At 35.2% G+C, this 27,318-nt stretch overlaps 1 protein-coding gene across 4 annotated transcripts in view; it reads left to right on the top strand.

The window, feature by feature from the left end:
* Positions 1 to 27,318, top strand: part of ZNF654 (zinc finger protein 654) — a 97,411-nt gene that overhangs the window by 45,479 nt on the left and 24,614 nt on the right. For 2 of the 4 annotated variants that reach the window (XM_086675680.1, XM_025913503.2), the window contains exons 3-4: positions 11,815 to 11,896; positions 26,783 to 26,918. In XM_086675680.1, coding sequence (XP_086531806.1) covers positions 11,815 to 11,896; positions 26,783 to 26,918 — 218 coding nt within the window. Of the gene's footprint in view, positions 1 to 7,242; positions 11,256 to 11,814; positions 11,897 to 26,782; positions 26,954 to 27,318 lie in introns of those variants that run through there. The other 2 variants (XM_086675681.1, XM_086675682.1) reach the window with 2 other exon arrangements.

Raw genomic sequence — 27,318 nt, 5'->3', positions numbered from 1 at the left:
GGGCAGAGAGAGAGAGGAAGATATGGAAACTGAATCAGACTCCAGGCTCTCAGCTGTCAGCACAGAGCCTGACATGGGGCTCAAACCCATAAACCAGGAGATCATGACCTGAGTGGAAGTCGGACACTCAACTGACTGAGCCACCCAGAAGCCCCTCATGTTTCTTGATCTTATGCTTCTTGGATCTTTGGGCTTATAATTTTTAAAAAATTTTTTAATGTTTATTTTTCACAAAGAGAGACAGAGCATGAGTGGGGGAGGGGCAGAGAGAGAGAGAGAGAGAGAGAGAGAGAGAGAGAGGGAGACAAAGAATCCAAAGCAGGCTCCAGGCTCTGAGCTGTCAGCACAGAGCCTGATGCAGGGCTCCAACCCACGAACTGGGAGATCATGACCTGAGCCAAAGTTGGATGCTTATCCAACTGAGCCACTCAGGCGCCCCGGGTTTATAATTTTAACCAAAATTGGGAAATTCCTTAAAAAATTATTTTATGTTTTCAAAGATTTTTATTTTTAAGTAATCTCTATACCCAATATGAGGCTTGAACTCACAACCCCAAGATCAAAAGTTGCATGCTTTACTAACTTAGCCAGCCAGGTGCCCCTCAAAAATTATTTCAGAAACCACCATTATGTTTTCTTAAGGGAGGACATTTGAAGAGAATCCACAGTGGACCCACTGTTTACTGATAGTTCTATTCATTTTTTAATCTCACATACTGTAGTTTTTGATCTATAAAAGTTTTATTTGGGTCTTTTTTTTTTTTTTTTTTTTTTAAGTAGACTACACACCCAGCACAGAGCCCAGTTAACTCACAATCCTGAAATGAAGACCTGAGTTGAGATCGAGTCAGGCGCCTAACCAACCGACTCACCCAAGAAACCCAATTTGGGTCTTTTATATACTTTTTTAACCTGATATGGTTATTCTTTACCTTAGAAGTTGGCAAACTATGGCCTATGGGTCAAATGCTGCTCCTCCCCACCCCCCTTTTAAATATGGCTTCCAAGCTAAGAATAGTATGCATTTTTAAATAGTGGTGTTAAAAATGTGACAGAGATCTTATGTGGCCTCCCAAACCTAAAATAGTATCTGGTAACCCAGCCTCCAACCTAATCATAATCTAACAGTAGAGGCATTTAAAGCTGGTGGTGCACTGAAGGTCATGATAGCAACAACATAACACAAACCCAATTAATTTATGACTAGATTTACTTAAATTTCCCTAGTAAAGGCGTAACAGAAGAAAAGGCATGGCTATCCCAGGCATAAATACTATTAACATCAGTGTTTGCTGTTGTATATCATGAAGTCCAGCTTTTAGCTGAAAATTATAGACACGTTAAAAAAAAAAAGCAAGGAAAAAAATGTACTATCAAAAGACAAATTAATTAGAAGAACTAAATTCATATATAAAAGTTGTAGTGGAAAAGGTGGGTAACATGGTTAAACATATTGAGAATTTCAGCAGAGAGATGGGACACTTTAAGAAGATTGAATGGAAATGTTGGAAATTAAAAAAAACATAGTACTAGATGAAGAATGCCTTTGTTGGGCACATAAGTAGAGTTGACACAGTTGAGGAAAGAATGAATGAACTTGAATATAAGTCAGTAGAAGTTACCCAGACTAAAAGTAAAAGAGAAAAATACATGAAAACAGAGCATTTAAGACCTTTGGGGAAATATGAAACTGTATAATATATGTCTACTAGAATCCCAGGAGAAGAAAAATGAGGCTGAAGAAATACTGATAAAGTGACAGCCATGAATTTTCAAATCTAATGAAAGACATCCAACCAGAGATCCAGGAAACTCAGAGAACAACAAGTAGGATAATTTCAAACACTTACACACTGACCTGCCATCTAGATCACCTAGATGTATCACATTCAAACTCTGAAAATCAGAGAGGAAATTTTGAAGGCTACCAGAGTTAAAAGGCATTAACCTAAATTAGAAGACTAAAGATAAGAAATAGAGCAGAAATCTCAGAAACTAAGCCTGTCAGAACACAGTGAAGTGACATTTTTAAAGTGCTTAAAGAAAACAAAACAAAATAAACCCTCTCTAATCAAGAAGGAAAATTAAAAATGTTTTCAGGGGGGGCTCCTGGATGGCTCAGTCTGTTAAGCATCTGACTCTTGATTTCGGCTCAGGTCAAGATCTCACGGTTCTTGAGGTGGAGTTCTGCATCGAGCTATGTGCTGACAGCTCAGAGCCTGCTTGGGATTCTCTCTCTCCCTTTCTGCCCCTCCCCTGCTTGTGCTCACTCTCTCTTTCTCTACAAATAAACATTAAAAAATAAAGATGTTTTCAGGGAAGCAAAAGCTGAAAGAATTCATTCTCAGAAGACCTGAACTACAAAAGGTATAGTACAAATAGGATGTCAGACAGAAAATCTACCCAAAGAAACGAAGAGAGGTGGAAATGATAAAAACTGAAGATAAATATAAAATTGAATTTTTCTTAATCACTGAAACATAACTGTCTAAAGCAGAGGTTGGCAAACACTGTTCTAAAGGGCCAGGTATTATTTTTAGACCTACAGGCTATAGAGTGTTTTAACTATGCAACTGTGCTCTTGTAGCACTGAGGTAGCCATAGACAATACATAAATAACTGCATGTGGCTGTGTCTCAATAAAACTTTTACAAAAACTGGCAGCCAGCCTTTGGGCCATATTTTCCAAATGCCGAGACTAAAGCAAGTATAGTAAAACCTTAGCTTGTGGGCATAATTTGTTCTGGAAACATGCTTGTAATCCAAAGCACTTGTATATCAAAGCAAATTTCCCCATAATAATGGAAACTCAGATGATTCATTCCACAACCCCAAAATATTCATATAAAAATGATTATAATACTGTAATATAAAATAAATACAAAATATAAAGAAAAATAAATTAACCTGTATTTTCCTTCGAAAGCCTTCGTGGCTGGTGTGAGGGAGACAGAGAGGAGGCTTATTGTGTAGGACGACTTTCACTATCACTAATGGAATCACTGCTATTTATTGGCTCAGTGGAATCTTTTTCTGCCTGGGGGCCATTGGGTACACTCACATGGATGTTGACTATGGTACAGTATTAATAAACTCTTGTCATATACTGTATTTAATGTAACTGGCAATAAGGGAGCAGAGGAAAGGGTCTATATCTGCAGGCAGGCTGACCTAGAATGAAGCAAAGCATTCCTAAGCTTACTCATGTATGGAAAAGCAAAGGACTGTCCATAGGTACTTTGAAGTGACAAAAAAATACACTAGTGCCAGTTGTGGGCACCTTCCAGTGTTCTGAAAAATCAGATTTCTGCCAGACACCACAGCCTGAGACTAAGCATCTGAGCATGGGAGACAATCACCCACAATCCCACAGCGAGAGAGAGAAGAATCATTGGCTCATTGTGTGACATTCAGCGTCATGTACTACTCGTACTATTCGTCTTGCAAGACATCGCTCATTTATCAAGTTAAAATTTATTAGAAATGTTTGCTTGTCTTGTAGAACACTCACAGAACAAGTTACTTGCAATCCAAGCTTTTACTATATTGTAGTGAAACGTTGGTTTAAAGTGAAAATGAATGACAAGAATACCACAAAGATTATTATAGTAAACCTAAAGCAGCATAATATTTGAAGGTATGCTGGGACTTCTTAAACATATATATTGTAAATCCTAGGGTAACCACCAAAAACATTGAATACAGAGCTGGCCATATTAAGCCTAAGTAGAGATAAAATAGAATCATAAAATTATTCAGTCCAAAAACAGGTGGAAGAAGAGGTCAAGGGCAACAATGAACCAGAGAGAACAATAGAAAACAGTCTATTAAGGGGCACATTAAGGTACCTTAAGGTGGCTCAGTTGTTTAAGCATCCCACTCTTGATTTCAGCTCAGGTCACGATCCGTGGATTGTGAGATTGAGCCCCATGTCAGACTCTGAGCTGATAGCACAGAGCCTGTTTGGGATTTTGTCTCTTTGTCTCTCTCTCTCAAAAAAAAAAAAAAAAAAAAAAAAAAGAAAAGAAAAAAAACCAAAAAAACACAACTATTAAGAGAGTAGGTCCTAATCTAAGCACATCAAAAATTATATTACATGTAAATAATCTAAGCCTATTAAAAACAATGGTTGGTTGGATAGAAAAAACAAGATCCGCTAACAGGTATATATATCCATACCCCTATGTCCTTTTTTATGTGAACAGATATATACTTTACTTTTTTTTAAACTTAATATTATATCTTAGAGATTCCTCCATAGTGATACAGATTTAGTTTAAGCTCCTGTTTATATCTCATAGTATTCTATTGTGCAGATGTACTATAATTTATTCAGTCATATCTTCTAATGATAGATATTTGGATTGCTTACATTATTTTCATATTCTAAATAGTAGTATAATTAATATCCTTTTGCATACAATTTTTTTGTTTACATTTTTATCAGTAGATTTTGGGGTGCTTTCCTAGAGTCTGTCAAAGAATGAATAGATATGTAATTTGCTAAGTAGTCCACAGTTCTCTCTATAATAGCTTGTCGCATTTTACATTGTCACCCACAAAATTAGGCCTTGTTTACCTTTGACCTCACCAACTGAGTATAATCAAACTTGATTTTTCTGCTAAAGAGAAATGGCATTTCAGTGTAGTTTTAATATGTATTTTTTTTATTGTGAATGAAGTTTAACATTTTTCTGCATATCGTTACAAACCATTATTTTTTCATTTCTCTTTTGATTTTACTTATGTTTTTTATACATTTTAAAAATGTAATTAAAATTTGTCAGTATTTCTCTCTTGCTTCAGAACCTTTTTTTAAACTTTTTTTTAATGTTTATCTTAGAGAGAGAGAGAGAGAGAACGAGCAGGGAGGGGCAGAGAGAGAGGGGGACACAGAATCGGAAGCAGGTTCCAGGCTCAGCTGTCAGCACAAACCTGAATGCAGGGCTCGAACTCGTGAACCATGAGATCATGACCTGACCGAAGTCAGAAGCTTAACCAACTGAGCCACCCTGGTGCCCTTATTACTTCGGAATCTTGAATTATAGTTAAGAATGATCTAAAGAAAAATGATTTCTCTATAGCCAAGTTATATGGGATTTTTTTCCTGATATTTGTAATGCTTAATTTTTTATATTTAAGTTTTTTATCTATTTTGAATTTTTTCTTGTTTGGAAGCTGGAGTGAATCAATTTTGTGTTTATGTAACATTTGGCTATGCAATATGAAGAAGTCAACTTTGCCCCTACTGATTTGAGATGTTGCTTTTGTTGTATACACACTTTTCACATGCAGTTGGTCTATTTTTGGATTTTTCCTTTCATTAGGCTATTTGCTCATCTGCCAGTATAATGTTGGTTCAATATAGAATATATTGGTTCAATATAGAATGTTGGTTCAATGTAGGTTCAAAATGTTTTAATGTTGGCTAGTTCCTTTTCATTGCTCTTGCTGTTTCATGGTTTTTCTTAGATATTCCACTTTGTAAATCAACTTGTCTACCTCCAGAAAAACTTGAAAGTGCTTTTACTGTATGTAAAATTTTTAATTACTTAAGGAGAATTGAGTGCTTAACTTATTGAAGTATGTATTTTATATGTTCTTTACATTCTTCTAATCCAAGGACACTGGAATAATAATGCTATTTTGTTGTTGTTGTTAATTTGAGAGAGAGAGAGAGAGAGAGAGAGAGAGAGAGAGAGAGAGAGAGTAGGGGAGTGGGGTAGAGAGAAAGAGGGAAGGAAAATCTCAGAGTCTGCGTGGGGCTTGATCCACAACCCTGGGATCATGACCTGAGCTGAAATTGAGTCGGACACTCAACTGACTGAGTCACCCAGGTGCTTCAGTAATGCTAAAATTTCTCCTTCCAACTTAAATGCTATTTATGTCATGTATTTTTGCTATATTTTAAAGCCCATATGAGGGGCACCTGGCTGGCTCAGTCAGAAGAGTGAGCACCTCTTCATCTGGGGGTCATAAGTTTGAGCCCCATGTTGGGTGTAGAGATTACTTAAATAAATAAAACAAAACAAACTATATATATATATATATATAGTTTAAATATATATATTTAAAATAATAATATATATAATATATATCTAGTTTAAATATATATATATTTAAAATAATAATAATAAAGCCCAAATGAGATTATTTCTTCATGCTGTCAAAATTTGTAGCCTGTATATTCACTAATTCTCATCATAGATCCTTCTTGCTAATTTGATTTCCTATGTGTTTGAAAACAGTTTCTATTTTTCTGTGGTTGTTTATACCTTGCTTTTGGTATTTGATATTTTATAGTTTACTGTGATTAGCTAGGTGTAGACTTAATTTTTATTAATCCTTATGGGATTTCTTGGGCTTACTGGATCTGAGGTTGGTATTTTTTCATCAATTATGAAAAAGTCTTCCTTGTTTTTGTCTTTGCCTCATTTCTCTCTCCCTCCCTCCCTCCCTCCCCCTTTCTCTCTCTTTTTGTGCAAATACAGTTAGACATGTTAGACAGATATAATCCATTACCTGTATCTCCAGTTCTTGCTTGTGTTTTTCATTTCTCTCTCTACATTGTACTCTAATTTAGTAAGTGGATTTCTTGCATTTGGTTGGTTAAGCATCATACTTGATTGGAATTTTCTTATGGTGGATAAATACAAAAATCCACATTCTTATATTTTAGTATGAAAATTACTTATATGCTACGGAGACCCAAAAAAGAATAGTGATTCTAGTTATAACTACCAAACAATCTACTATGTGTGTCTTATTTTAAGGAAGTGTGGTACCTTATTTCCGTTTGTAATAGATGAGAAATTATGGTCTCATTTACAAGCATCCCAATGACATAATATAGTTTGTTTCATAAATAGGGACTGCAGCAGTACTTTTGTTATGCAAGCTTGTGTAGCTCATAAGCTATGATGAATGATGGAAGTCCCATAAGTATGATTATATATGGCATAATTTTTTTTTACTTCAAAGGCATGTTATTTATCATGTATTTGTTTCACTATAAATAATTTATATTTTATATAAATCATTTTGTTCAAGTAATTCTATTTTGAATAACTTAATTTACATAAATGAACTTTAGGTAACTCATAACTTGGACTAGGGTTAATTATACATTGATTAGTATATAGACTATACAAATAGTCTATATAGTAGACTATATAGTATATATAGTATTATACAAACATTAAACATGATATTAAACATACTCAAAATTAGTATAAACATTATACAATAATAAATTTTTAGAAAGAAACCTCTTTTTTTCCTTTTTTTTTTTTTAAGTTTGCTTATTTATTTGTTTATTTAGAGAAGGAATCCCAAGCAGGCTCTGCATTGTCAGCACAGAGCCTGATGCAGGGCTCAAATTCACAAACCATGAGATCATGACCTGAGCTGAAACCAAGAGTTAGATGCTTAACCAACTGAGCCACTCAGGTGCCCCAAGAAAGAAATGTTTTGAAAATCTTCATAATTTAAGTGAAGAAAATCTTAAAAATCTTCATAATTTAAGTGAAGAAAAGTTGATGTCTCATATTTCAACACAATTGCCATAGTACACAGCAGAGAAAAACGTATCTATGAAGATCTTGTGTTTCCTTTTAGATTATTGAAGGAATTTTGATGGCAATGTTAATAACAAAAATTAATAGTACTGTATTTTTAGCAAGCATCTATAGCACTACCAGGGATTGTTCTAAGTGCTTTACAAGAGGTAGTTATTATTACTGTTCTATTTTAAATAAACGGAGGCATAGAGATATTAAATGACTTCCCCAGGGTTACATATTAAGAAAATAGTGTAGGGGCGCCTGGGTGGCTCAATCAGTTATGCGTCCGATTCTTGGTTTCAGCTCAGGTCACGATTTCACAGTTTCGTGAGTTTGAGCCCTGTGTTGGGTTCTGCACTGACAATGTGGAGTCTGCTTGGGATTCTGTCTCCCTCTTTTTCTGCCTCTCCCCCACTCACACTCTTTCTCAAAATAAATAAATAAACTTAAAAAAAGAAAAGAAAAGAAAGTAGTGTAGCTGAGATTGAAACCGAAACACTGTGGTTCTAGACCATGGGTGAGTAAAGGGCCAGATAGTAAATATTTCAGGCTTAGCTCATAAGGTCTCCGTTGCCACTACTCAGTTCTGTCATTGTAGTGTGAAAGCAGCCATAGCCAATATGTAAATAGATGAGTATGACTGTTTTCTAATAATACCTTTTATTGACAGGATATTTGAATTTCATGTAATTTTAAACTGTCACAAAATGTTATTGCAGCTTTTTTTTTTTTTTAACAATTTAAATATGGCTAACTATTCTTATCGTGCATTATTCAACAGGCCATCATTGAGCCGGATTTATGTGGACAGTAGTTTGCCAGCCCTGCTCTAGACTGCTACATATATTTTGGGGTTCTACTTTGTTCTTTTTTTGGACTCATTTACCCTCTACCATATAGAGTTGTCTTCCATGAGGGCTAGACAACTTGATCTCTATACCTTTTGTTGATCCTTTACACTGATCAGCAGGAAGTACAACAGGATTGAAACCTGAAGTTTTTCCTTCCACATATAATCTAGATATTTTTCCCCCTGGTGATTGCGCAAGTGCATAAATACTTGTTGACTTCCCTGAATCTTAATCTAAGGCAGAGCTAGGTAGATCATGTTGTTCTGTCTTTTTTTACTCTTAAATTACTTTGCATGTAGTTTTTATCATTTTAATATCATCAAGGAGTTGGGTCTTGTTATTGAGGTAGCTGATAGTGAGGCATGCGTAGATCTCTCTTTTGTAATGGTGGCTCCTCTTTCTTGTTCACATAATTCAGACATTATATAATTCTGCATATTTTGTTGAATTCTCTACAAGGTCATGTGCATCTGTATATTCCTATCTACAGCACATTTTATTTCCACTAAGAATCTTTGTTATCTCTCCCTCTTTCAATACAATTAATTGCCCTAACAGTCAATACTATCTACCCAACATAATGATGCAGTCCCTTCCGCTTCTACCTAGTGCATATCTAACGCCTCCTCCATCTTTCAACATGTTATAATAGAGACATGTGTAAGGTACAATACTACAATAGCACAGAATCAGGTACAGAGAAGGAAGGGTGGTTTAGACCAAATTCCTAGGTGAAATTGTGTAAATAGGTCTTGAGGAGGCAACAAACCCAAAGACCTTAAAAGCATAGGAGTTAAGGGAATGGGGAGAAGTTTGCTGTGATTGGAGAGCATGACATTTGTGATAAAAGCTATGTGTGTTAAGTGTAGTTTTGAATCAGACATAAAAGTTCTTACACTGTGGTAAGGAATTTGTATTTCCTGCTCTAGGTTAATGATCTCAAATACCTATATAGAATAGGAAGGGAATGATAGTAATAAGTAAGTCAAGCAGCTAGTATGTTGGAGAAATAAGAGAGGTGAATGGAGACTGGCCAGTTGGAAAGGAGGTTCATGGTTTGTCTAAAGGCAGTAGAGTAGATGCCCATCTCATAGAAGGATGCAAACCCTGTGTTATTGGGGCTCTTAGTTTTTTAAGAGCTCACAGAAATTTAGATTTAATCTGAAGTAGCACAGTTTTTAAATATTAGCAACTGACTAAATTTTAAAAAAAATTACTCATACAAAACAAATGTGTCAGCTGAAGGTCTTTGCTTAAATGGTACAGTCCAAACAGCAATTTGTAAAGTCTGTTAAAGTAGTCAAATCATTCTGTGTTTTAGGACGATAACAATGGCAGCTATATTGAACATGGATTTTAATAAGTGTGGAATAATAGCAAGACTGAAGATAGGAAGGGCCTGTTAGAAGTTTAAAGATGAGATAGATGTGAATTAATGCTTTGTTAATAGGGATAGAGAGGAGTCCAAATGTAGGCTGTTGGAGCTTTTTCCATATTCATTGATAGTAAATTAAGAATTACAAAAGAGTTAATAATGACACATAATTATTTTTATTCCTGACACCTAAATTCTGTTTTACTTATGTGGACTCATTTGATTTTACCAGTTTGTTGCATATCCTTCTAGATACTTTTGACAATATGCATTGGTATTCATGTGCCCTCTACCCCCCCTTCACACAAATGATAATATAATTAATATATTTCTGCATCTTTCCTTAACAATATATCTTGGAATTTTTTTCTTATCTATTCATACAGATATAAGTGTATTCTCACTAAAATTCTCATTAAAATTTGCATTATATTTCATTGTATGGGTGTATTAGAATTCATTTACCCAGCCCCCTGTGGTAGACATAATGTTTCTCTTCTTTTGCTGTTACAAATAATCTACGGATGCATATCCTTATATATGTCTTTAAGCTAATGTGTGTATGTTTGCCTGATTTAGTTCCTATAGGTGGAATTGGCTAAGTCAAATGATAATGTGAACATTGTAATTTTTCTGATGATTATAACTGTTGCCCTTAAAAGAGGTAGTACCTCCTACCATCCCTCCAAGATATCAGAACCGATTTCTCTACATCAGAACTATCATAGAATATACCAACATTTTCACTTTTGTAAATATGATAGAAAAGGTATTTCATCTTTATAAATTTTTACTTAATTAAGTAGAGTATCTTTTAATATTTGAAAACAAAATCCACTTGTGTTTCTTTCCTGTGAGGTAGCCCTCTCTTACCCAGTTGTTAACTTTTTAAAAATTACTTGTTTAAGCCTTTTAATTAAGGGAAATCAGCAAAGAATCTTTCTTAGTGTATCATTTTGCTTTGATTGTTTTTATGTTTTTGGTCTGCTGACATTTAAAAATTTTAAGTAATCAAATTTTTATAAAATATAATTTTATGGGGCATGGTTATTATGTTATTTAGAAGAGTCTTTGTAGTATTGGGTAATACTTGAGTGTTTTATATAATTTTTAAAAGTGTATTATCTCATAGTTTGCATCTTAAAAACTTCATTCTTTATTAGTGATTAATTTGGATTAAAGGCAAAAAGTGTTTAAAAAATGCAACTATAGGTATTCCTAGTTGAGGATCTTCTAGGTGAATTAAAATCTAAAGATTTTGATGTGCTTGTCATTTGTACTACTTTAGGACTGCTAAGTAATACTAAATAATTTTTATAGTTTTTCAGCTCATTGATTAGGAAATAAGTCATATTTCCTCCTATATGAAATTATGAATTGTTAAAGACACAGTATTTTCCAAAGACAATTATTTAAAAAAGATGAACCACAGATTTGGGGCAGTCTGTCAGGAGTGGGATAGTCAAGGTAAGCCCAGAGTTTGAGAACCCACGTGTCATTTATTAGATACCTAATTGGTGGCATTGCTATAATATAAATGTTGGCTGAGAGTATTCACAGTGACCTTCTAATTTTCTTATATTTTTGTGTCAATTTTATCCATCCCTTATATCCATCTGAAAAAAATTAGATTTTGAATTTTCTCTGGGGCTCATTGTACTAGGATGAAGCTGGACTATGTCCCCAGTTTAAATCATCTTGGCAGGTGTAGCAACATTTTTGCCACCTGGTAGTTATATATCATTGCATTTATTTTTCTCTTTTTTTGGCATTGTGAACTCTGTGGGCACGAGTAATGTAATTGTTCATTCTATAATTCTAGAACTTAAGTATATTTCTTTATATTTTCTTTGAAGACACTTCTATTAAAATTTTATTGAAAACCCAACATGAGTTTTAAATCTCAATATAATTTTTCAAAACTGGTTATTTTAAAACTAACTGATATTACATAGCTTTTATCTTTTAAATTGGGGCCAAACAGTTAAAGAAGCAATGAACATTATCATTTACTTAATCTTTCTAGGAGCTTCTTTGAGTTGCTGCTGTTCTTTGGAAGAGATGAGTTTTATGAAGAGCCACTAAAGGATATTCTTGGATCATTCCAGGTAAAGCAGTTTACTCCTTCACATTTTGTCTACATTTAACACATGCCTGATTCTCCCCCTAAAAATGGTATATTGGTTATTTGTTGCTTGTAAGTTTTTATATTTACTAAGATGGCAATGCTTAGGATCCTCTTATGCCAGCAGAAAAAGAAGGTTCTTAAAATTAACTTTTAGCTCTATTTCTAAAAACAGTTCAAATTAAGTTTCCAATTCTATATTTGCTAGACCAGAGCCTGCTGCTACCACCCTTGTGGGTTCCTAAGCACATCCTGCACATACACTCACACTTTTTTATTGATAAAGACTTTGGTTTCATATCCAATCTAGAACTCAGCCCTAGTAAAAAAAAAAAAAAAAATGACTCTTCTTGCCTAGCCTAAAAGCAGGCTGTCTCATGTCACTTTTTCCCCTTGGCTATACCCTAATTTTCTCATTTATTTTCTGAATAGCCTTCCCAAGATATGTAATTTGTTTGTTTGTTTATTCATTTGTTTGTTTGTTTTTGGCACATGCTACAAGAGAGGAGGGAGTAAATCCAGAAGGGAATGCCAAAGATCCAAGACCTCAACTGTAGACACAAGAACATTTGATCTTTTTACCATTTACTTAAGAAGCAGTTCCTAGTATTGTGGCTCACTAATGTGTCCTTGGCATTATCTCATCATTATTCTCTGGGTAGAATAAAGGAAGATGTACTTTGAGCTCCCTCTAGGGGTAAGGTGTTCAGATGTCATATCTCACATTTATTTCTATTGTGTGTTAATAAGAAAGGCTGTCCATCTTTGGGAAGGAGGTCAGCTTAATAACAGAAAAGTCGTGCAATACTTTCTCTCACCTAGAATTTTTACTTTATATTTATTGAAAGAGATCTTGTAGACTGAATTAAAATAGATGTTTATGATTTCTCACTCCGATGCATACATAAAAATAGGAAAATTAGGAGCAGACTTAGTTGGCTAACATATATCTAAAACTTCCTCACATTCAGAATCTGACTCTAGATTTGTTTTTCCACCAAGTCTTCACTGTCTGTTTTTCTACACCCTTTTGTCTTCAGTGGCATAAAAGTGTTGATGAAGTAGCATTTCCTAAAATAATTGATAAAAGAACTAAAAGCCATGGGCACTGGGGTTTTAAAAGCTTAAGTTGGTTTTATGATTCTGTTTAACCAGCCAGCTTTGACTCCTGCTTCAGAGTGTTGTTAAATTACATTGACTGCTCTACACCCTCCCCATACCATTTGCTTCACAAGTAAAAAGAGTGCTCTGCTAGTCTCGTGGATTTTATTCTCAGTCATAAGTTTTCATGCTCTTTAAATGTCCATGGATGCAGAATGACAACCACAGCATGACCATCACCAGGCTGACTTGGATTCTAAGATAGCATTGGCTATAAAACATATTCTGATTTTACAGTTGTAGAAATACAAAAAAAAAAAAAAATGCATCTTAGAATCAATGAAACTAGGTATATTACATATTGTACTTTATTCATTCTTACAATCAGCAAAAGAAGTAAAACTACCTATTTCCATGGAGCTTATATTCTTTTGATCTCGGGGTCATGAGTTTGAGCCCCATGTTGGGTGCAGAGATTACTAAAATATATAAACTTAAAAGAAGAAAAAAAAAGAGCCTCATGCTTTTCCAACTGAGCCAGCCAGGTGTCCCATTGTGGAGCTTACACTCTAATTAAAGTTTATATTCAGTATTTAGGGGCGCCTGGGTGGCGCAGTCGGTTAAGCGTCCGACTTCAGCCAGGTCACGATCTCGCGGTCCGTGAGTTCGAGCCCCGCGTCGGGCTCTGGGCTGATGGCTCGGAGCCTGGAGCCTGTTTCCGATTCTGTGTCTCCCTCTCTCTCTGCCCCTCCCCCGTTCATGCTCTGTCTCTCTCTGTCCCAAAAATAAATAAAAAACGTTGAAAAAAAAATTAAAAAAAAAAAAAAGTTTATATTCAGTATTTAAAACTTTGTAATTTTCTAGTCCATTTTTCCTTTGATACCTGTGTTTTTGGCAATCCATTTTTGAATTTTTTACTACGCAGATATGTATTGAGTCTTCTGTATATGTTAGGCACTAGGCTCTGGGAAAAACAGCAGTAAGCAAAACCAGAAAAACTGTCCTATTGTGAAGTTTAATTTTGGTATAGAGACAGAAAGACAATAAATGAAATCTTTGTAAATTTCAGAGTATTTTATTTTATTAAAAAAAAAATTTTAATGTTTGTCTATTTTTGAGAGAGAGAGAGAGAGGTGGGGGTGGGATAGAACGTGAGCAGGGGAGGGGCAGAGAGAGAAGGAGACACAGAATTTGTAACACAGAGCCCGATGCGGGGCTCAGACTTACGAACCATGAGATCATGACCTGATGGCCGAAGTCAGATGCTTAACGGAATGAGCCACCCAGGCATCCCCATTTCAGATTATTTTAGAAAGCAACAAATGACTAAAAGAAAAATGAAACAGACCAGGGAGATGGAGTGCTGGCATGGTGTTATTGGGGAAGAAGATTTCAGTTGTAAATCAGGTAGTTAGGAAATGCCTCAAGGAGATATTAAATGAGCACTGATAATGGAAACTGCTGAAGTGTTTATAGAGTAAATGAGTCACAGTGTTTGAATTATGCTTTAAATGTGTGAAATCATAACATCTCTGAAGGGATAAATTTTTTTTTTCTTTTGAGCAGGGTTTCCAAGAGTTCTTGGTTTTATATCCTTTTCTAGCTCCTGCTTAAATTCTAAAGGCTGCCCCTCCTTTTGTTCCCTTTTGTTTTTAAAACCTCTAGGCCAGTTCTGCTACTTCTGTTGCTGTTGCTTCTTCCTACTTCTTCCTTCCTTCCTACTCTGAATTTTCTTGAGCCTGTAACTCCTGCCTCCCAGGAGATTTCACCTTTTGTTCCCATTTTGTCCTCCATTTTCTGAACTGAGCTGCTGCTGTTTGGTGCTTCCCTGCCTGTGCCCTTAGGACCCAAGAAGGGCCAACATGTAGTCCATCATGTGTACTCCCCAAAACCCTTGTGTTTGCTAAGCTTTGTAAATTGCCCAGGCTTCGACATATCTCACAGTCTAGTGATAATCCCAGTGTCAGCTTTTGAAATGTTTTTAGATTTTCTACTAATGCAAACTCTATTTCCCCAAGTGGTTCATTACTGTCCACCTTCATGAAGATTCATACCAGCTTAAGTTCTTGTTCATTTTCCTCTACCATAAGCATGGCAAACATAATGCTGCTCACACTTTAAGATACCTGAGAATCTTGTTAAAATGCAGATATTGATTCAATAGTTCTGGGGTGGGGCCTGAGAGTCTGTATTTCTGTCAAGCTCAGAAGTGATGCCTAGGAGCTGGTCCCTGGACCACACTCTGAATTAGCAAGAGATTAACATTCTTTGCTGGATTTGAGTTAATTATCCTTTCTGTCAGGGTGTGGGCTCTGAAGTCATACTACCTGGATTTCTGTTCTCACAGTAAGACCAAAACCTGGCCCTTAAATTTATTCTGTTCTTCCATGAATTTCTGATCTCGTAAAACCTGAGCTGCTCAAGTAGAAATTTTAAATCTTCTTATCGACTGACTATAATTTTCTCTCTACCTTATTCCAAGAGGAAATTCATTCTTAGAGCCAGATGTTCCATTTGCCTGCTTCTAAAAGTTTGCTTTCTTAACTTTTGGCTTCCAATAATTCTTCTTTACCTCAAAACAAAAAGATGACACATTTCTTATATGATGCTCCTACTTCATCATTATTATTTTGAATCTGTTCACTGATGAGCTTTCCATAGCCTAGTAATTGAATTCATCTACTAGATCTCCAAAACCCATTAATGTAATTAAAATTAGATTCCCAGTGAAATGACAAAAATAATATGAGAACAAAATTCCTTATGAATGTTGGAAACTAGGATGAGGCTCTATATCAAGTACTCAGGGATGAATCCATCTAGAGCAATGAACCAAACAATGCCTGGTTACCTGAATGTGACTAAATAGGGGAGAGAGACCTGGAAAGGGGGAGACCTTCCAAATGTTATCTGTCCCCTGCCTCCATCAGCTTATAACAGTGAGGATTGTAAGAAATACCAGATGGTGGGGCTTAGGTGTGGGGCCGATCTCATTTTTGATGGTGCTTCTGGAAAGTGTACCACATGTGCAGCAGAGCCCACAAAACAGGAATACTGATGTGCTATGCTACCAATATTAAAAATGGGATGTATGGCTCTTCATGAAAGCATTCCTTCCACTGAAAAAATGAAGAGACGACCCAAACTAAATGGAACCTGCCCCAATATCCAGAAGTTAGAAATTTTTGAAAAGTGGTGTGGTAGCTGTAGCTTCTCTTTACTACTTCGTGGGTCATTGATCTAACAAATTAAACTTCTCTCTTGGTTGAGCTTGAAGGATTCAACAGAGACCTATGTACCCATTAGTAAAACAGCTCTTTGTTCTAGATATTCTAGGTAAAGATGAATAAAGAGGTTAATACCAGTTACCGTCAATTACATGGTTAAGATAAGACAGTTTAAAAAAAAGAAGAGATCAGTTTTGTTCTTTCTTTGGTTAAGTTCAGGGTATCATCCATGAAACTGGAAGTGAAATTGTAAAGAAGGGACCATCCTAGAGAATGTATGGAGGTAAGATATTGTATGGAGATGAAACTACTAAATTAAAAGTATAGTGAAGGTGATCAACAACAGATTAGCTCCAGAAAAAAAACAAATCAGTGAAAGAAACAGATCTCTAAAAATGTATTTCCAATTCATAGTTACATGCAGCCATATCTTATTATAGTCTTCAATTTTTAGGATAAAGGGAAGTTCCTACAAATGCAGGACTCATGTAAAATAGGATTCCCACAAAGGAAAAAAAAAACCTAAAAAACAGGCTAGCAATGAATTTCTCCATTGTAACAAATACCAGAATAAATAATGTCTCTGGAGTTTTTCAAGGTAAAAAATACTATTTACCTGCCAAGCTCTATAGTTTATGAGAGAGAGCAACAGAAAGAAATAGTCCAAATGCTTGCAGAACAAAACAAATACAAGTCTTTAAAAAAAAAAAAAAAATGCCACTGATTTAGAAATGGTCAAAATAAAGAACTTAACAAATAGAGTTGTTATAAAATTAAAAAATAGGACTGACGTGAGGAAACAAGTAAAAATTAGTAGACTTGCTAATATGGCTATAATGAAAATTCTATTAATGTTAGAAATGATTCTGGAAAAAGAAAATAAAAGCACAGATACAATGATCTGGAACAAAAATCTCGGATTATGGTATTGATTGGATGGAGTTAAAGAAGCTAGAGAAGAATCAGGTTTATTCTTGGGCATCTAAGCTGAACTAACCACATAGAGTAGTGCCATTCACTAAGTGGGCAGTGATTATAGGCAGAGGAACAGGATATAGAAAGAAGATAAGTTCCATTCTAGACAGAGTTTCAAATATCTTTGGAACATCCAAGTACTAATGCCCAATGATGGTTAGATTGGTGGGTCTACATATATTTTTTTTAACCAAGAATATGTATTACTTTGGGGTGCCTGGGTGGCTCACTACATTAAGCATCTGACAGTTGACTTCTGCTCATGTTATGATCTTGCAGTTTGTTTGTCGGTTCGAGCCCCACATCAGGCTCTGTGCTGGCAGTGCAGAGCCTGCTTGGGATTCTGTCTCTCTGCCCCACCCCTGCTTGTTCTCTATCTCTCTCTCAAATAAAAATAAACTTAAAAAAATATTTTAAAAAGTATGTATTACTTTTATAAATCAAGAGAAAAATAGATGTTATAAAGCTCCCCCCGCCCCAATTTAGGGAAAAAAACAAAAAAGACCCTGGAGTAATCAGCAAATGCCAACCAATAAAAGCCCTACTTCTAGAGCTCGGCATGTGGTTTAGTAAGCCTGACCTGACCTCAGTGAAAACTATCCTCATCCCTTGGGGTCAATGTATAAGTCACAAAGATCTTTTTTTGTTCAGAATAGAAGTGAGCCTTAGTTAAGCTTTCTTTCCTGAGACTCTACCCATTTTTAATCTACTTGTCCTTCTTTGGGTAACCGGGGGAAGCAGATGGGAGGAGATAGGGGATACAACCTCCCAAACAAGAAGAGGCCCAAAGCTATCTTACTGCAATAGTGTTGAAAGAGAAGAACAATAAGAATCAAAAGTAAAAGCACCAGCCACTAGAGAGGAGTTATGTCTATCCTGTTTCACTGGGGCAAGTGTTGATCTCTTCTAAGAAGTCAGAGTGTGTATATTCGTTGGCATTATAAACCAGCATAGCTCCCAGGTTTTATTTTTAGCTACCATGAAGTTTAGAACCAACCACTGACTTTCTCCTAAAACCTTTTGGACTATATTCCCTTCCTAGACTACTTGGAATAAGTTGCCCAAAGACTTAATTTGGCAAAGTCCTAATCTTGGTATTCAAAACCACCTTTGTAGTGCTGGTTAAGAGGCTTTGAAGACTATGATCATGTCAACTTAAGAGCAAGACATTTTGAGGGGCAGTTTCAAAATTGTGTGTCCTTATTTTTTTCTTCTCTAATAGAATTCCTCTCCTGTCTCTGCTCAACTACATTTTGACTACATAGGACTCCCTGCCCACCCCCCACCCCCCACCAGCTTTTTCACTGTGTACCGAAACACCAGTACCTCTGAATTCTATCTGCCTCTCCAGCTAGGCTGTTAGATCTCATAGGCAGAGACTACTTTCATCCTTGTGTCTCCAACACTTAGTAGTTACTAGACCCTAGTACTGATATGTGTGCCAACACAAATGAAGGCTAAATAAGTCCATAGACATTTTTTTTTTCTTTTTTCCTTTTTTTTTAAAGAATCCCTCTTAGAGGGGCGCCTGGGTGGCTCAGTCGGTTAAGCGGCCGACTTCGGCTCAGGTCATGCTCTCACGGTCCGTGAGTTCGAGCCCTGCGTCGGGCTCTGTGCTGACAGCTCAGAGATGGAGCCTGTTTCAGGTTCTGTGTCTCCCTCTCTCTGACCCTCCCCCGTTCATGCTCTGTCTCTCTTTGTCTCAAAAATAAATGTTAAAAAAAAATTAAAAAAAAAAAAAAAAAGAATCCCTCTTAGAGATGTATCATCATTGCTGAGCTCTAAAAAATAAGAAACAATGAAGTGTATTTTCTGAAATTTACCTCCTGGTTCATTGGTTACTAATATACAGTGATATGGGGAACAGATCAACAAATGCATTCATGGGATGAAACCATCAAATATGTACTTGTTGATTCTATTTTGACAATGTGTAGAAAAAAGAGAATTGAAAGGGATGGGGGAAAGATTTCACTGTCTATGAAAGAAACATACTTGACAAGTATGCCACATATTTAGCACTGGAATGAAAGAGATTGATATTAAAATTAAAGTTTCAGATTTTGAAATAATTTTTAAAAATTATATTCCTTAGATTAACCTTGTGTTGAAATGGGTAAAGCTTTGATAGTTTTTCATTATATTTTTGAAACTGTTACTACTAAGATTAATAAATCTTGTATATTACCACCTCAGAAATATTTCACTTTCTCTGTGTATTTTTTGTTTTTAATAATCTGAGAAGGAAACACTTTACTTCAACTGTTGAAGTTCTATAATCACTTTGCATAGATACAAGACCCAGAGTTATTTCAGGCATAAAATATATAATAAATAAATGAGACAGTTAAGCTCAGGGGACCAAAAGCAAGCCTCCAAAAGATAGGGCTGTCAGCATCATATGTCAGGAAAGGCCAGTTTACCCTGACACATGGAACCAACAGTCATCTCAAAAAGTGAGTACTAAACATTGTTCAGTGATAGTTGTTCACACCATAGTATCCAGCTCTAACAAAGATCTTATATTCGAGCATCTTGCAATTTTGTGTTTTCAGGACCAGGCATGTAAGTGCCTTCAAAATCAGTAAGATTGACACTTTGAAAGTAGCTCTAAAAGCACATCAGGGTCACTGAGGCATTTGCTTATCACTGAAAGATGATTCTGTAGTGTCTTAATACATAATAACTAGAATTATCAGCATCTTAATGCTTGAAGTAGTTTGTTTTCCCAGATAAAATATTAGATCATAGAAAATTTAGTTGTAAAGAAGAACTATGAAGGTCATTAAGGACCAGAGAGGACCAGAGAGATACATTCATTCATCTATTCAATAATATTTATTGGAGATTAACTCGCTCAATTTGTAGTATTGCTGGTACTGTGACCTGTTCTCTTGACTAACTCTTTGTTCTCTCTGCTATATCAGATTTTATATTTATTTCTTTATGTGGGAACCTATACTCCAGTAAACCTTGCATACACCTTAATTCTGCTTCAGGGTCTCTGTCTTACAGGGTAAAACAGCAACAATAGTACTTCTCTGTTGGCCATATTATTTCATTTATGATTTAAAAATGTTAATAATAGGGTCATGCTTTCATTAACTTGGCAATTACCAATTCTGAAATTTGGTTATGCCGCAGTTGATGGTTTTCTGTACTTATGATTGGCTTCCACTTCAGCTAAAACTTTGATTGCTAATTTAAGTCACATTTATATTCATTACTTAAGATTTTTTAAATGTATAAAAATGTAATCATGTCTGTTAAACAGGGAACAATTACTTACACTTAAATATTCATTTTTTTTCCAAAGTCCCAAATGGGATATCTTAAATAGTTCACTAAGTACATGATTGTAGTTATTTTTAAAAATCAAATATATGTAATTTATAGGCAGTAATGCATTTTTATAATTTTGAGATTGGGAGTCACCCTGGAAATTGTTGATCCAATAATCCCTTATTTTACAGGTCAGAAAATTAAGCTCCTGTGGAGTCGAGGTTTATAGAAGTAGAACAAGGGCCTAAGTATTACTCTCAACCAGTATGAATAGATATAATCATGTGTTTGCAGTAATGTATATGTCAAAACAATAGTCTGAAGTTAAAAAAACATTTTTAATGTTTATTTTCTTAAATTTTTTTTTTTCAACGTTTTTTTATTTATTTTTGGGACAGAGAGAGACAGAGCATGAACGGGGGAGGGGCAGAGAGAGAGGGAGACACAGAATCGGAAACAGGCTCCAGGCTCTGAGCCATCAGCCCAGAGCCCGACGCGGGGCTCGAACTCACGGACCGCGAGATCATGACCTGGCTGAAGTCGGACGCTTAACCGACTGCGCCACCCAGGCGCCCCTAATGTTTATTTTCAAGAGACAGAATGTGAGTGGGGAAGGAGTAGAGAATGGGGGCAGGGGATCTGAAGTGGGCTCTGTACTGATAGCACAGAGCCCGATGGGGCTTGAACTCAACAAATGGTGAGATCATGACCTGAGCCGAAGTCGGACGCTTAACCAATTGAGCCACCCAGGCGCCCCTAATATTTTTTTTTAATGTTTATTTATTTTTGAAGGTGAGAGAGAGAGAGAGAATGGGGGAGGGGCAGAGAGAGGGAGACACAGAATCAGAACCAGGCACCAGGCCCTGAGCTGTCAGCACAGAGCCTGACGTGGAGCTCGAACTCACCAGCAGTGAGATATGACCTGAGCTGAAGTCGGCTGCTTAACTGACCGAGCCACCCAGGTGCCCCTAAATTTTTTTTTTTTTTTTTAGGTTTTATTTATTAGAGTAATCTTTCTACCCAATGTGGGTCCTGACCTCACGACCCCAAGATCCAGAGTTATATGGTCCACCAACTGAGAGCCAGGAGCCCCTAAAGAAATCTTTATGTATAAACTTTCTGTTTTTTTTTTTTTTTTTTTTTAAACATTTTAAGTAATCTTTACACCCAACATGGGGCTCAAACTCACAACCCTGAGATACAAGACCTGCATGCTCCACCAACTGAGCCAACTAGGAGCCCTTATATTACTATCTAAATGCTTTGTTAACTTACATTCTGAGACCTCCTAAAGACTTGCATAGCAGAGACAGAAAGAAGAAACTAATGTGGTTATCTAAGTGATAGCAGATGAAGGCCTAGACTAGAGTGTAAACAGTAAAAATAACAGGTAGAAGCACATCACATAAGAAAGAAAACTGACATGATATTAGGATCAGTAGAAGACAGTTTAAAACTGTCTCCTTTTTTTTTTGATTTGATTCCAAACACAAATGTAAAAACAAATAATACCTAAAATCAGGAATGTCCAGACTTCTGATAGCACAACCATCTAGGTTTTTTTAAAAAACAGAATATCCTCAATACATATATATGTATTATTTATGGATATGTGCTAATACTGTATACATTATGAAACATAAAAAACATTTAAAAAAATGAAAGTAAAATAATGTTTTAACAGTGTAAAAACTAATGATAGCAGTATGACTTAATATGCTTTATTTTTGAAAAATTCTAACACTTGGTCATATAGTCTGATTTTAAGGTGTTTACTTTGATACTTGGTTTTAATATTTGTCATAGGTGAAAAATTTTCTCAACTGTGATACTGAGTTTAAATTCCTTCTACCCAAATTACAAAGAGTTGTTGAAATTTGACTACAAAATTTCTATTGTTACTGACATCAATGTTTTGATACTAACCATTTTTAACATATGACTCTGAAAGCCCATTAAAATGCTCCAGTTGAAAGGTTTTTCAACAAAAAATTCTAGTTTAAGTTTTTTAATACAAACATTGTAAGTGACATACTGATTTTGGCAACAGCAAACCTGCAAGAATGTAAACACTTCCAAATATTCATTTTAAATGATTTTCTCCATAACTTTCTTTTGAAAAGCAGTAACTTTTTCACTGTTATACTGTCCTCTTTATATGGGCAAACTCAGAATGTTTATTTTTTAAAAACATTAGGTAAATATTTCTTAGGAACTTACCACAGAAAAGAACAGCAAATGTGTAATGTTATCTTTTTGAAAAAGAAAACTACGTAACAACTTTAAATTTTACAACTTTTTTAAATGCTTTGCCATGAGATAACCAATGGAAGTGTAATAATAAAAGTTATGATCATTCTCCTCTTATTATAAAGTATTGTAAAGATTTTACTGTATTTTAAAGGCTCTGTTTTTATAACATTAACCACATTGAAGACCTTTTAAAAATGTTTTGCTTTGATTTGCTACAATAGCTTGCTTTATGAGTGAATTTGATATGGTATTCTACAGTTTTGTTCTGGAAGCTGCATTCAAAATAAGACAAATACTGCATAATGTTTCTGATTACATGGATTTCCATAAAACTCGATTCTGATTAAAAAGTTATTATTGAGAATTTATCTTTTCTGGTATACCTTTCCTTTCTTGGCTCTGTTTGAACATGCTTTTAACTACCTAAGAAGTAAGATGTCAGCCCTTAATAACACAACGCTCCCTCTTACATGATAAATATCAGAAGAGTTGACTGGTACTGATTTTCAGTACTGCAGGAGAAGGAATTAACTTTATTATGGATTGAGGTAGCTAGTACAGGCTTCTCAAGGAAAAGCAGGATTATGGAAAGATAGGAAAGTATTTAGATTGGTTTACTGGAAGATTTCAATAGGTTTGTAGGAAGTTGTAGGAGAAAAAGAGTGAGTGATAAAAGAAAAGCATAAGCAAGAAAGTACATGATGAATTTGAGACATGGAGGAGACCAGGCTGGAGGATTCATGATGTTGATAGCTGAATGAGTTAGGTAGGTAAGTGCAGAGATCCTTAAATATGAAGTTCAGTCATTAAGAATTTCATCCTCTGGAAAAAAAAAGAATTTCATTTTATGATGAGCTGCTGAGGAGTTCAGATCAAGAACACTGAATATACAGCTTTGCAGACATGTTGGGGGGGGGGCAATTCTAATGAGGTAACAAGTTCAGGGAAGAAAATTCTTCTGGAACAAAACATTAAGTTTGCACCACAATAGATTCTGAAAGAAAAGTGAAGGAGGGGGTTTTGTTTTCTACCTTTGGCAAAAACACAAGGTTGAATGGAAGTTTCTGAGGGAACATTTAGCCCAGTGATGGGTATCAATGATAGTAGACAGGTGACTTAATAAAGGATTAGGTTAATGTACAGGTCCAAATTTTTAAGTAAACATTGTAAAAATATATATAATATGCATATATAGGAAGGATAGTTGTGAATTCTATAGTGACTAAAGTGCTTCCTTTTTCGCTTTGGAGGCTTTTGAATTGCGTATCATCCACAAAAGCCACCATACTATCTAAGGAAGGAGGAGCCAAAATATACTTACAAACTTACTTGTTCTCTAATCCCATGTCTTTTTTTTTTTTTCCATCCCATGTCTTTTTAAATAAACCAAAATGAAATCTTCATTTCATCTCTATTTCCTGTCCAGAGCCATTTCCCATAGAAAATGGTCTCTAAAATAAGGTGCATTTGTCTCAATAAGTGCACACACACAAAAAAAAAAACAAAACTCTCCCATACAATTTTTATCTTAGAAAAATGAACTTAAGCTAATTGACTAATTTTTAATAGAAGGATTGATAGGAGTACAAGTATATACTTTCTAGCATAAACATTTATGAAAGTACACACTCAATGTAGAAAGTATAATCAGAAAGTATGTCAGAGTTGACTCTGGGGTGGGGGTTGTTAAATATACAGTTTATCAGCGCTTTCCTCTAGAAATTTTGATTTAGTATATTTGAACTGGTGCTTGGGAATCTGTTTTTTAACAAGACCTCCAAGTATTTATTTTTCAGCCATGTTTAGGAGATTAGCAATAGACCTATTTCACGAAGTCCAATTCTGGGTCTCACAATGCTAAGGGCTGTGTGATTGGTACCTCACCTATTGTGAGACAGCTAGAAAGATGGGTTGTCCAAGAGCTCAGCAGCAGAGCTAAAGCTCACCAGTGATTCAGGGACTAGCATCCAGCTCACCTTATGTCTTGTACTTTTATTGAACCAAAGCCAGCTTACAGTAGTTGAATTTTAGGGGTAGCAGTATGTGTGTCTAGAGTAATATAGGAGTTGATTCACCTTTAGGTTTGAAGTCAATGATTGTTTTAAAGCTGTTATCACAGATTTTTACTATGTTCCATGTGTTTAAAACAAATCATGGCTGATCAAAAAACTTTATATCTTGTTTTTATGAATGCTATATAAACATGCTGACACATGGAAATGTAGAAATTAATTTTCTGCTAAGGCATTTGGGTGTGCAAAGATAAAATAGTTATCCAAAATGTTAAAAAATACTAGAAGATATAATAGCTAACATTTATTAAGTGCTTACTATGTGCCAGGCACTGTACTAAGTAAGCACTTTCAATACTGTATATTTAAACCTCACAACAATCCTATGAAGTAGGTGTTTTTAGTAACCATTCTGCAGATGAGTTAACTGAAGGAGCACAGAGAGGTTAAGTAACTTGCCCATTATTTATACAGTTTTGTTTGCTTGCTTGCTTGCTTGCTTGCTCATTTTAATTTGGGAATATTCTAAATAACTTCTAGAAGACACTTATTTTCATGTTATGACTTAATTATCTGTTGACTTCTTTGACTAAATGATTCTTTATCTTGAAACTTGATTCTTCTACTGCCTTGTTCTTTCATGAAACAAATAAAACCTCTTTTTGTGTATCTTAACAAGGAATAAAAAGTGGCATATAGATACTACTTTGGAACATTCAAATGATGAAAGAACATGACAAATAAAAGCAAAGTGTTTACTGCCACTTTGAACATGTAGCCTGATGATTTATATCATAAGTAAAATTTGTAATGGTGTATTGTTTAAGCTTTGCTTATAACTTACTAAGTTTTTAATGTCTGAAGGATATTTTGAGCACAGAAAGAAATTTTGGCAATTATTTGTGTTTTAATTGATGTGCCATTTATTCAAATTTTTAACATTGCCAATTTCAATGCCTAGTTTTTTCCTTAAGGCTGTAAGCTCAATGTATGCATTAAAAAATATGTATCTATTTATACCCTCACTAGGCCTTCAGTTAATCTTTTAATTATCAAATTAAATTCCCTGAAACATTTTAGAAACAATACCAAGGTATGTAATGAATCAAAAAAGCATAATCAAATAATTAAATCTCGTAAACCTAAATCTAAGAAATCAAATTTATAAATTCAGTCAACCAAGTTCTCCTAAATATTAAGCTTTGTTTACAAACTTGTTACATAATTCATATTATAATCACAAGTCTAAGATAAAAGATTCTCTAAAAATATTTCAAACATCTTTAAAAAAAATCCCAGAAAATACATAGACAAATTATCAGTTAATGCCCAACCTATCAGTACATCTTTATCTTAAAACTAATGTAAAGTCTTCGTATTATAGGTTGGATTCATTCCTTCAGCCTGCCATTTCTTTATCCCAAGACTACAAATCTGCTAATAGAACAATAATGCAATAGAATTTCCATCTTCTAGCCTTCCATCACAACTAGGTGTATACATTTGGGATCAGAGCAGGGGACCTGTGTCTGCCAACCACAGTCTGCATTGGACAGGGACCCTTCTACCTCTTTCTTATAGTCAGGTTCTTGCTTGCCATTGTTAACAGAAGCTTTATGAGCCCTCACATAAACTGAACATTTAAGTTTTACATTTTTGCAACCTGGTTCTTTTCCTAGAAATGATGCATCCTGTAAGTTTTTCCCTTAGGTTTTAAAACCTGGTTCTTTTCCTAGAAATGATGCATCCCTTAAGTTTTTCCCTTGGGTTACACTTAATCCCTATTATAATTGGATTTTCTAAGTCCAATTATGTAGAAACTCTGTAACCTTTGGCATTAAAGCCTATTTGTGTACTGATGGGGTTTTAACACCCTACTTAGGTTACTATAGCAACCCTTTCTCTTTTATTATTTAATAGTGGACTCATTGACCATCAGTCATTTTATTGACAAGGATGATCAAGTTTAGTTTTTAACCCCTTTAAATTCACAAAGCCAAAATGATTTTTCTCTCCTAGGAATGCCAGAATCACCTCCGCAGATATGGAAATGTGAATCTGGAACTGGTGACTCGAATCATTAGAGATGGTGGCCCATGGGAAGATCCAGTGTTGCAAGCTGTTCTTAAAGCCCAGCCAGCATCTCAGGAGATAGGTACTTCAGGAGACTCAAAATCAAAACCAACATTTGTGAGAAGCAAGCGCAATTTTCATTTCTAACTAGAGCAGTAATAGTGATTTTTCTTTATCTTCTAATACTGAATAAGAGTAATGTATTTTCACATGAAGTGTGTTTAAATTGTTATACTAACCTGGCCCAAGAATGATTTTTGACACCAGACTAGGTACCTTTATGTATAGTAATTTTCCATTTATTCTAATGGGAATTCAGTGTAATACACTTACTGTCCAGATGTTACTTACAGAGAGTTTGGTTTCATCATTTGTTATATTTTAAAAATCTAGTTAAGTAGGAACAAACACCCTTAAAAACAACAACAACAACACCCTGCTTAAGCACATGGAATCTCCCTTATACAGGAAACTCTGAGGGC

The sequence above is a fragment of the Puma concolor genome, chromosome C2 (genome assembly GCF_028749965.1).
Source record: "Puma concolor isolate L17-30 chromosome C2, mPumCon1.1.hap2, whole genome shotgun sequence".
NCBI classification, from domain to species: Eukaryota; Metazoa; Chordata; class Mammalia; order Carnivora; family Felidae; genus Puma; species Puma concolor.
Note: the sequence above shows the minus strand (reverse complement) of the source record. Positions and strands in the feature narration are given on the sequence as shown.